This window comes from Amblyomma americanum, chromosome 3 (assembly GCF_052857255.1).
Source record: "Amblyomma americanum isolate KBUSLIRL-KWMA chromosome 3, ASM5285725v1, whole genome shotgun sequence".
Taxonomy (NCBI): domain Eukaryota; kingdom Metazoa; phylum Arthropoda; class Arachnida; order Ixodida; family Ixodidae; genus Amblyomma; species Amblyomma americanum.
The window spans coordinates 183,540,981-183,551,312 of record NC_135499.1 but is presented as its reverse complement, the minus strand read 5'-3'; the positions used below and the strand labels follow the sequence as shown (position 1 = coordinate 183,551,312).

At 46.9% G+C, this 10,332-nt stretch overlaps 1 protein-coding gene across 1 annotated transcript in view; it reads right to left on the bottom strand.

Annotated features, from left to right (window-relative positions):
* Nucleotides 1-373: 373 nt before the first annotated feature.
* Nucleotides 374-10,332, bottom strand: part of LOC144124309 (uncharacterized) — a 42,440-nt gene continuing 32,481 nt past the window's right edge. Inside the window, exons 15-20 of the mRNA XM_077656944.1 lie at nucleotides 9,166-9,288; nucleotides 7,384-7,510; nucleotides 6,955-7,248; nucleotides 4,491-4,737; nucleotides 3,348-3,534; nucleotides 374-1,597 (exon numbers count right to left, since the gene is read on the bottom strand). Coding sequence (XP_077513070.1) covers nucleotides 1,469-1,597; nucleotides 3,348-3,534; nucleotides 4,491-4,737; nucleotides 6,955-7,248; nucleotides 7,384-7,510; nucleotides 9,166-9,288 — 1,107 coding nt within the window. The 3' untranslated portion in view covers nucleotides 374-1,468. The remainder of the gene's footprint in view (nucleotides 1,598-3,347; nucleotides 3,535-4,490; nucleotides 4,738-6,954; nucleotides 7,249-7,383; nucleotides 7,511-9,165; nucleotides 9,289-10,332) is intronic.

Genomic DNA, 10,332 nt, shown 5'->3' with positions numbered 1-10,332 from the left:
AAAGCAAAATATACATGCAAGTTGGCAAAGTGCTCACAAAATACGACATGAAGAAAAGACAAATTTGGCATGATATGTGCTCCTGATTGCGTAAATAGTTCAACGTTATCTGAGTTAATGGAAAACGCACAAAATGAATGCAGGCCTTTGAAACTGGTATTAGAGAGTGCGTAACATTTACCAGATGGCCACCAGCTCGTTGTACTCGGTGAAGGCTCTTTGCACTATAGGTGCCCTGTCGGTGACGCTGTAATGAAGACTTGCAGTAACAAGGCGGAACCAGAAAATTAACCGAAGTTTGTATACTCAAGATTTACAAATTGTACCCAAATTAAACAGTAATAAAAAAGACAACGCTGGCTAAGAGCGAAATCTTCCTTCCCCTCATAGCCGAAGTTGCAGAGCTTCAAATGCTAGCCCTAAGCGACGGATTGGGTTCCCAGGCTCGGTTTTAGACTCTCGTAAGTTTTTCTCGCATTCAGGAAGCATCCAAAAGCAGCAAGCCTTAACACGGTTGGTTTCTTGCTGCGTACAACCCCTTCTGATTTTAACAGTATAATAACCCTTCCCCAAAACACAAAATCGTATAAAAGGTCATGAAATTAGTTACAGCCTGCGACGCAAAGAGCAATCTCCGCAAAACCGACTGGCAAGCAGAATCGCGCGTCCTGTAGAATAGCGTGCTTAGACCCCCGCAAAATTCTCATCTCTGCGATGAAGCGCAGACAAGCAGTGGCAAGGGATGAAGGAGCGGGGCGACGTAATGATCAGCCACCATTGCGCGCTTCTTATTCATAGAGTAATATTGATCACTGAGCGTAGTCCAATCTGTGCCTTCTTTGCTTATTTAATATGTGGCGTGTATGCTACATTGTAATAACTGTCGTTTTCTACCGTTATACTTATGCTGATTGAGTCATCCTTTCAAGCATGCTTTAGCATTCACGTTGTTGTTCACGTGCCACTTTAAACAAGGAGGTCCTTCGAGCTGGGAAGTCACCTTCATCATCGGTTCGCTGTAGGCGGTTGTGTTTTATTTTTAACCGCATTTTTACAGACCAGATAAACTTTTATCAAGTCTTTGAGTTCAGCGACCATATCTCTCCCACTGGTGTGCGCAAAATTTTACTCCAAGATTTTTAAAAAAAACCAAGCTGCTACCGGGGTTTATGCGCAGCACGAGTTCTGAACACAAAACAGTTTATCCTGCTTATAGGAAAGCAGTGTGTGTGAGGGGTGAGGGGAGAGAATTTGTGAAAGACGTTCATGTATCTGGAGAAGATTCTTAGCGTAGCATTTTGGATGAGAACAGGGATGTACAAAAAAAAAGAATAACCTTTACTGTGGTACATAATTTTCAAGGACGTACACATCTAGGAGGACGGGAAGGCTATCGGTGCTGCATAACAAAAAAAGAAGAAAAGAAATATGTACAGAGCTGTAGCTGTAGTAGAAGTTGGCCGAGTTCCTAGTCGAGCCAGGGAGACCAGACTCCGCCGAAGTTCTCAGGATAAGAGCGTGGATCTTCTGGTTGCGTTCGGGGCGGCACCATGTAAGACATGTGCATGCTTAGCCTCTTAAACAGAGAGCGCAATACCTGGGAAAATATGAAAATAACACAGTAGGAAAAAAGAGTTAGTGTCGGATTAACAAATACTCTGATACTTTCAGCATGCATCGAGCCTATTGCGATGATAGGCCTATACAATTCCCTTCTCATAATCACTTTATTGCAGCGAACTATCGCAGCATAGTATTTCGAGGTGTGTCTTTCCCAAGAAAAAGCGTGGACTATTACGTACAAATTCATTTCAGGCCTTCTTTGACGGCGATGTTAAATAATAAGTTCTTATTGTGACTTTTTGGAGACTTCGGAATGGAACGAGCATTTTGAAAGCTTTGCTTTATAAATTTCAATGCAGAATTTTGATGTAAGGCCTAAAAACCTTGGGTCCTAACATATGGAGCAAACTAAGGGACAGATAATTAAAAACTATTTTCTCCCGGTGTACTAATTGTAGTCATCAGTATGCGAAAACAAACAATTGAAGATGCATATGTCGATGCATATGTCGTCGGTTCGAATCCGTGTCGCAAGCTAGTCTTCCACTTGACTAGCACATGTAAGCTATGTGCAACGAGAGATTGTGTGACACAACCCAAGAAGCTGTACGACAAACGGTTGCATCGCAATCTTGATGACAAAATTGATTTTTTAAGGAAAAGAAATGATGCAGTAGCTGTCTCAGATCTCGGTGAACATCTCAACCGCGCCTTAAGGCAGGAGACAGAGTCTGGGCAGGAATGCAGTTGAAGATGCATTTCTCGTCGATTCCAATCCCTGTCACAAGCTAGCCTACAACTTGACTAACACATGTAAGCTACATAGAACGAGCGATCGTGTGACACCACCCGGAACGCTGTGCGATGAACGGTTGGGTCACAATTTTGGTACCAATTTTGTCGGCAGCCGCATTGAGGTCGGCCAGTGAGAAGTATATGTAGACGAACGACATGTACATAATTGCCCGAAGTGGCCGTGCTGAGCTTGCTGTGTTCTTCACACGGCCACTCGATGACGTCACCATATGTTTCTTGCCACCGCTTAGACCGATAAAGCTTGCGCATTAAAAGATTTTCTAGGATGGTTGTGGAAGTGATGTCTTCAACATCACCATGGCTTCAGTCCATTGCCAAAGCAGTAACGAAACCACCAGCTGTGCCAGTGGAGTTTAAATAAATGGGAGCGTAAAGAAATCCGTGTCGTCAGATTCAGAAAAACTCTTTCAAAAAGCGGTGCGCTATATCGAGTACAGTAAAGGTTCAGAAATCGCAGAGAAATTTTGTAGCTCAGTTGATCATATTCCTACCTTTAATAGTGTCAATTTCAGTGATGTTTCGAAGTATCGACGATACAGTATCGTGTATCTGCATCGGAAATCAATTTTTGTAAAGTGTCTTGCATCGGTATCCGAAACACATTTCTTCAGGGTATCGGGTACCGGTATCGAAGACACTTTCGTAAGCTGTCGTGCCCGTCCCTGAATGAAACCAGCTCACGAAGCTTTAGGTTTTTGATAGTCTTGATAGAGTACATGGACTTCTAGAGGAGTCTTCTAGAGAAGTCTTTCGGAAAGGCAGTCGGAGGAAATTCGTTTCTGCAGCAGTTCGACCCATCGTTTCACGGGTGTATCTGCACAGCATCTAGTTTCTATCGGCTCCTGTGGTGTACACCCAGAAGCATACCCTGGGGCTTGGAAGCAATTAAAAAAAAAAAGGGCACTAGGCAGGGCATATCGGACATGATGATCTTCGTGTCACGTGTGCCAGAGCCACGTGTCGCTCACCTTCCTGTGCGTAGAGGCCAAGTTTTGCATCTCGCATGGGTCTCGCTCGATGTCGAATAGATACGGGGCCTTGCCGGGTGGTTTTAGGCCAGTCCCTGGCCCACAGTCCACCATGGCATCCCGCAGCAACTTGCCCGCGCTTTCGTGGTGCAGAGGGCCGTACAGAGACTCGAGGGCCTTCCCCGCCCTGCATTCGTGTTTTACACCGACAGCTGTTAAGCGCAAGTCTCAAAGTTCTGCGCCGTTGGCATACCACGATGGAGAAACGAGAAGCGAAATGAACTGGCGCTGTTCAGCGTATCACCACTATTTTGTCGCATCCTCTGTGCTCAACTGCGTGAACTAGTGCTTGCGCCGTTCACACCTCTGCCTGTAGAGGGCGCCACTCGACAGCACAACTGAGAGGGCATTCAGACCGCAAAAAGCTCTCACTGAATCTCGCTTTACACAGGCGTGGTAACCGCGGGCAGTTTTTTTTTAAACACTCTGCGAGGAAAAGAGCGCGGCAAAGTGTCAAGTGTGGATTGCCGTATGCATTAAAACATATCATGGGATGTGCTCTTGGTCGTCAAATTTGTGACTGGCAATGCAGTGATTTGGTGCTGGAGTCATTAGTATCTGCCTACTCCCAAGAGTGGCTTCCTATGTCATGAGCTTCATTAACAAGAAAACATAAATATATTGCGACGATCTCAAGTTCCCATGATTTACCCTCACTGTTTTCATTATAGGAAAAGAAGGAAAAAGCACAGTAATCATGTGCATTTAAATGCGTTATATTCCATAGTAATATATTGTGGTATACTTTGAAACATGTATTCCTTGATTATGTGGTAGACGTTTGTCTGAGAACACTAGCGCAACTTTGTAGAGCAAAAAGAAGACACGACAGGAGCGGCCTATAATGTATTATCTGTCCTATAAAACTTGCGCTGTGTTTTCTCAGAGTGTGCTGGCCGAATTGATATTCGAGACACAACATACATTTAGAGCAACACGCACGAGCACGAAGCAAAATAGGGACAAAGCAAAATTACAAACAGCGCTCTGTCCGTTTCACACCTCGTCTTCGTCCCTCTTCCGACATAAATGTATCGTGCCTATAACTGCCAAATGTCTGAAAGACAGTTAAACAAACTCTGCCTTGAATCAGCCCGCAACTGCGTCAGGTCGTCCATGGGCCTGTCATTTCCTTTGGGCGGGTAGCGCTTGTTGCGGTCGCTTCGTGGAGCCTGAGCCACCAGCTTGTAGCGGCCCGCTCTCAGCGCCATGTTAGCGTTCACAGGATCCACGTTGTGAAGGATCTCCTGGCGGGGGGAGGGCGAACTATCCGACAGCGCTCGCCACATGTCGACTCCATCCGCGATTCCGAGAGACGGAAGCTTGCCACCTGGGAGACCGTGAGGTGAGATTGAGAACACGGTAACGAACCTGGGCTGTTGGGAAGTTGGCTATCCGAGATGAGTCCCAAATCTACCTTTTTCACAAGATGAGGCGCCCTCTGGTGAGTGGCGAAAATTCTTGTGCTACTGGTTGAAAACAAGCGCACGTGGGAGACGCAGCTGCTATCTGGTTCTACTTGGAGCTAGCTGCGCCTGCTAAGTGGCAAATATGTGCTTGACAGCTGCCGCCATCTGTCGCATGCGCATTTCACTAACATGAACTGCGCATGCCCAGTTGGAGCTGGCGGTTTTATTTTAAACCAGTGGAGCTGGAGGTGCGCATGCGCAGAGTGACCTTGTGAAAAAGGCATAGTGGTTAGCGCGTTCGGCTACTGAGCCGGAGTACCCGGGGCCGAACACGGCCACGGCGCCCGCGTTTTGCTGGCGGCGAAACGCAAAAGGTGTCCGTGTGCTGTGCGATGTCAGTGCACGTTGAAGGACCCCGAGGCGGTCGGATCGGATCGGAAAAACATTTATTGAGCTCTAGGAAAGAGATCTTCGCGGCTTCAGACGGCGTCTTCCATCTTCCGATGGCGTCTTCCGTGTTCATTCACAGGGCTGGTGCCCTATAGTTCAAGGCTCCACTGAGTATGGCCATCTCGCGAGCTCGCTCTACTAGGCACCTTTGGCCTTTCAAGCTTACGCCGGAAAGCATACTCTCCCACTGCTCCGCACTCGGGTTTTTCATTCTATGGATAGTTGGAGGCTCAATCTTTTGACAGGCCTATGATATATGGTATAAACCTGGTTTCGCTCCGCACCATGGGCACCTAGCCTCATACTGCGTAGGGAACATTTTATTAAAAAGGTTTAGATTCGGGAAAGTACCCGTCTGCAGCTGTCGCCATGCAACAGCATCCTCTCTGCTTAGATCCTTATGTTGGGGTGGGTACTTCAGTCTGACCCCTTTATAATAATTTAGGATATCTGAGTAGCCCATGGGTACTGACTCGGGTTCCTCAAGGCTGGATGTGTCGGACGCCCGGTCCGGTGTCGGCCGGGGCGGTCGAAATTATTCCGTATAGCCGCGGCCCATGTTTCTTTCCTGAAGGTAGTACGGCGTTCGGTGCAATGCTCGGGAACGCCTGGCTTCCCCCATTTATTCTTTGCATACCCAGCCGGCGCCGTCAGCCTGAGATATCACTGCTGACTGCTTTGTGATACGTGCCCCGCCTGTGGAAATGACTTGAGACGGCGACCCGGATCAGGGTCGAGAAAATGAATGTTTTCTCTCTCTCTGTCTGGAATGGACGTCAGGGCGCCACTCGTCGACTGAGCCACAAGTCTCTACACTGCTGAGACAGCTCAGCGGTTAACGTTAAAAGCATTCTGCTCTACCTGGTCGAACCTTTAAAGCATTTGGCATGTGGTTAGCCCCCTGAGAGATTTTTCCTGAGTCACATGTGGAGACGGGATGCATGTTCTATGATTCTTTGAAGTGTTGCTAGTGAGAGATTTTACATAATGACTTCTACGGTGTTCCTTGAGGCGAGCTTCGGGAAACCACTCGCAAACGGTGCGATGGACCAGTTCACGGCTGAGAGAGAGTGCACTCAACGTGAAGGCCTTAACAGGTGACACTGCACAAAAAAAGTTAAAATCGAAAGAGCCCTCACGCAGTATCAGACGTGCGTCAGCGTCAGGTGCGAAACGAGTCATGGGGATATGTAAAATGGTCTAAGGGCCACGTATTGCATTTAATGAGTCAAACTGCAATGGATTCCTGAATGACCTGTGGCATTTGTTGCATCATTCTTGCTTTTATCAGTTCTAGAGTGGAATGTCCTTCGAGAAAAGGTGATTGCAATCACCAGTCCATTTGCATTTTTGAGTTTTGATGTAGCAATCATATTTAACCCTTCCAATATTGGATTGTAAATGTGTGTTGTTCCTGCATCCACTTCTTATGTAATGCCCCGCAAATTGTGGGTATTTGAGGTAATAAAGAGAAGAGAAGTGACCCATGGACCGGTGGGTAACATGACCGTTGATAACGTCTCTAATAGCGTCGCCTGACGGTGACGTCATTTCGAGCTAACATTGCACTCCCTCCGCAAGACAAGCGACGCTGTAAAAACCGCTAGCAATTGGATTGCTGACCATTGCGGCCTTCAGGCGCCCTTTTTAAGCAAGCCTTCAGAACGAGTAGCCCCTGCAACGCTCACCTGCGGCAGAGTAGAGCGTAGGCAGCCAGTCAACAATGTGCATCATCTGGCGCGAGACCCGCCGGCGCTGCTTGAGTCTCGTGCTCCAGACAAAAGCGGGTGCACGGAGGCCACCCTCCCAGAGCGTGGCCTTGTTACCACGCAGGGGCCAGTTGCTGGCCCCGTGGGCCTGGCCGTCGAACAGGGGACCGCCGTTGTCCGAGCTGAAAACGATGATGGTGTCGTTGAGCATGCCTCTCCTCCCGAGGGCGTCCACCACTGCACCTACGGACTCGTCCAACGCGTCCACCATGCCTGCGAATAAAGACAACAGGCTTCCCATCAGCAGCTTTACTTCTGAAAGGTGGAAACAATGGGAGGGGTTTCTCATGGCAAATCTGCCTGGTAGCGCATGCATAGTTTTCGTACAACGAGGCGCAACTGAATTACCTGCGTAGTATGTCCTGTTTCTGTCGCCAATGTAGGAGAATTTTTTGATGTGCACCTCCGGAGCTTGAAAGAGGTCGTTCGCGCTTCCGAAATGTGGTGCGATGTGGCTGAAGTATCCAAAAAATGGCTTTAGAAAAGAAAACGAGAACAAGAACATAAGGAAGCAGAGTTCGACAATGTTATTCATATACTTTTGCTGCCGATTATCGAAATCATAAAGAGCACTTCGTAAAAGACCGGTATAAGTTTGCTAAAGGGCCGAATGTTTCTGTTTGCTTACGGTCATGCTTAAGCGTTATCACTGACATCCTTAACGTAAGTTACAGCACTGCGTTTTATCCGCGTCGTAACGCTAGCTGACGGCAGAGCCACTTTAGTACTTTTGTAATGAAACTTTGTAATATTTAAGGCGGAACGCTGATATTCTGCCCGTGTCAATATTCTGTACATAAGACCCTGAATAAGGCAAAAAGTTGAAAGTTCGAAATAAACTTCGTTTTGATAAAATTGTTTACACGGCTTTTGCTATAACAGGGAGCAACAGAATACGTGATGACTAAACAAATCCTTTTCACTCTCACTACTATTATCCCGCTATTACGCTACTGCGCTAGCATAGCGCGGACAAGGCTAAGTGAACGACTGCATGAGAAAGAACATCCGCTGCCTGTATTTCTAATCAAGAAAGTTGATTTGGCGAAGGCATATTTAAAATTTACGTGGCGACCACGGACATGAATCGTAAACTGGGCACAGAAACAATAAGGAAGGGGGGGGGGGGCAGTCGGAGTCTGGCTTTGACATTGTGCTCAACGTTACAGGTCTCGCGTAAGCGTGTTTATGCCGTTCGTCTGTGAGTGCTTCTTTCAAGCATCCGCTGGCGCTCGCTTTCCGAATGGCGCCTTTTGTTTTCGCCGGCTATCTACGACAGCGCGCGTGCAGCACGTGGTGGATATGTAGAGCTGTTAGCAATGCTTCAGGAAGGCCGTTTAGGTGTCCGCATGGTTAAAAGCAAAGAAAGATTGAGTTGTCTCACCTGTGCAGAAAATATTTGGGCTCGGTTCAACGACTTGCGATTAGTTTCTGCTTTTGTAAGAGGCATGAGCCTTTTTTGACGCAGGTCTCATAGGTCCCAAATCTTTTCACGTATTTCAAAACTTTGCGTATTTGCGCACAGTCCTTGTGGTGCTCCCACTCTCGCTTCGTGAGGGCCATCTATGCAGCGCATTAATTTCCGCTTTCCTTCTATTTTTTTTTGTAAATCGTCCTTGCTCTTTTCCAAGCCTTTTTTTTTTTTGTCACCAAGGTTTGGGACTACTAAGCTTCATTTGTTGTGCCTACATTCCTACTCAGTAATTGTAATAATATACTCTGTTGTCGTTGTAATGAAACACACCACAAGTCTGCCAAAGCCGCAGTGTACTTGATGGGCCGCGCCGACAGGCAGCGATTACAAAGCAGAATCTCAAGCATGCGTCATACTTATAATATATAAGAACGCCAGAAGCATAAATATCATAGCAAAAAAAAAAAGCAGTACACACTTACAGCAATGAGAAACAAAAATGAACAGAAAACAACACACCACGTAATGTGAGCCTACACTTACAGTGAAATAGCGTTAGGTAATTTTCATGTTACAGTGTAAGAAAGCCAGAGTATTATTTACAGAAAGGACTGATTGATCCGCCGACAATTGATATGCGTACGCACCAAGCTGTCAATCAGTTCATCCAAATAATCTGTTATGTGAATTCCGGTGTGCCAAATTGACGAACTCACTCTAGACGTGTTGTGCTTTTCAATCAGGGAGATAAACTTTCTTGTGAACAAGTGAGTAGCGTATGTTCCGTTCTCTCCCCAAGTCGGGGCTTCGTTGTCTCTCAAGTCAAGGCCGACGTGCTCCTACAGGAACGAGAGGAAATATCAACAAATCATCCTTTTAATCATGTTGTCATCACTACCACGTGTCATTGCAGTGTAATAACAGAATTTCAAGGTACGATATCTAACCGAACGAATACTCTACGCCGCCTATTTTTTTTTCTAACTCTGACGTAGTCGGCAAAGATTTTTCAGCGCATTTGGTGGCACGCGGAAACATACTGCCCACAACATTGCTGTGCGGCCAGTTCTTGTACTCACGGGAAGGTCACCAGTATAGCCTCCTTTCTTTTCGCACGTTGAAGAACGAGCGGTACTATTTCGAGGCCGGGGGACGCGGTAGAGCAGATGTCCGTTTGTCACTTCACCGTGGGATGCTTATCTGACTTGCCAAGGATGCGCATTCTTCCATGCTTTCGAGGCTTTTCTACGGCCTCGTCTACGATTTCAGGAATTGGCTTGGAGCGTCGTCGCAGTTAAGAGGACACACTCTTCCTATATTAGATTCCGTCTTCGCACTTCTATGCGTTTTGATGTCTGACTTGCTCTTAGACGCAGGTGGGTATTGGACGCACCAAGGAAGCACCGCCAGTTAAGCAGCCTTTAAACTGGGGCGAATTGAGCTTGTTCTAGACGCGCCACCAACACGTAGCACGAATAAAAATGTGCAAAAAAGTTAAATGTTACTTTACGGAATGAATGCGGGCAATTTTTTTGTTGCTCCTAAATTAACATTCGCGGCTTGAGTGCTTTCTAGAACGACGTCTATCGGGGTCAAATAACTTCCCCACAAGCGGTAGCTTCTTACAGGAGTAGTGGGAATCGTAGTTTTTAATTTTTTCAGCTGTTCATGCCCTAAGGACATGACGTTCTCTTTGTGCCAGTAGGTTTTAACGCGACAGCGCTAAGGAACTCGTGTCACAGAAAAGCCAGCGTCGGCGTTGTTGACTGTGAGCGAAGAATCCGCGGAAAACCCCCCCAGAGAAGCAACGTGGGTTGGCCACCTAGTGTGCGTAACCTTGTGGCGTCATCGCAACTTGCGGACCGATGGGAGCACCTGTCATC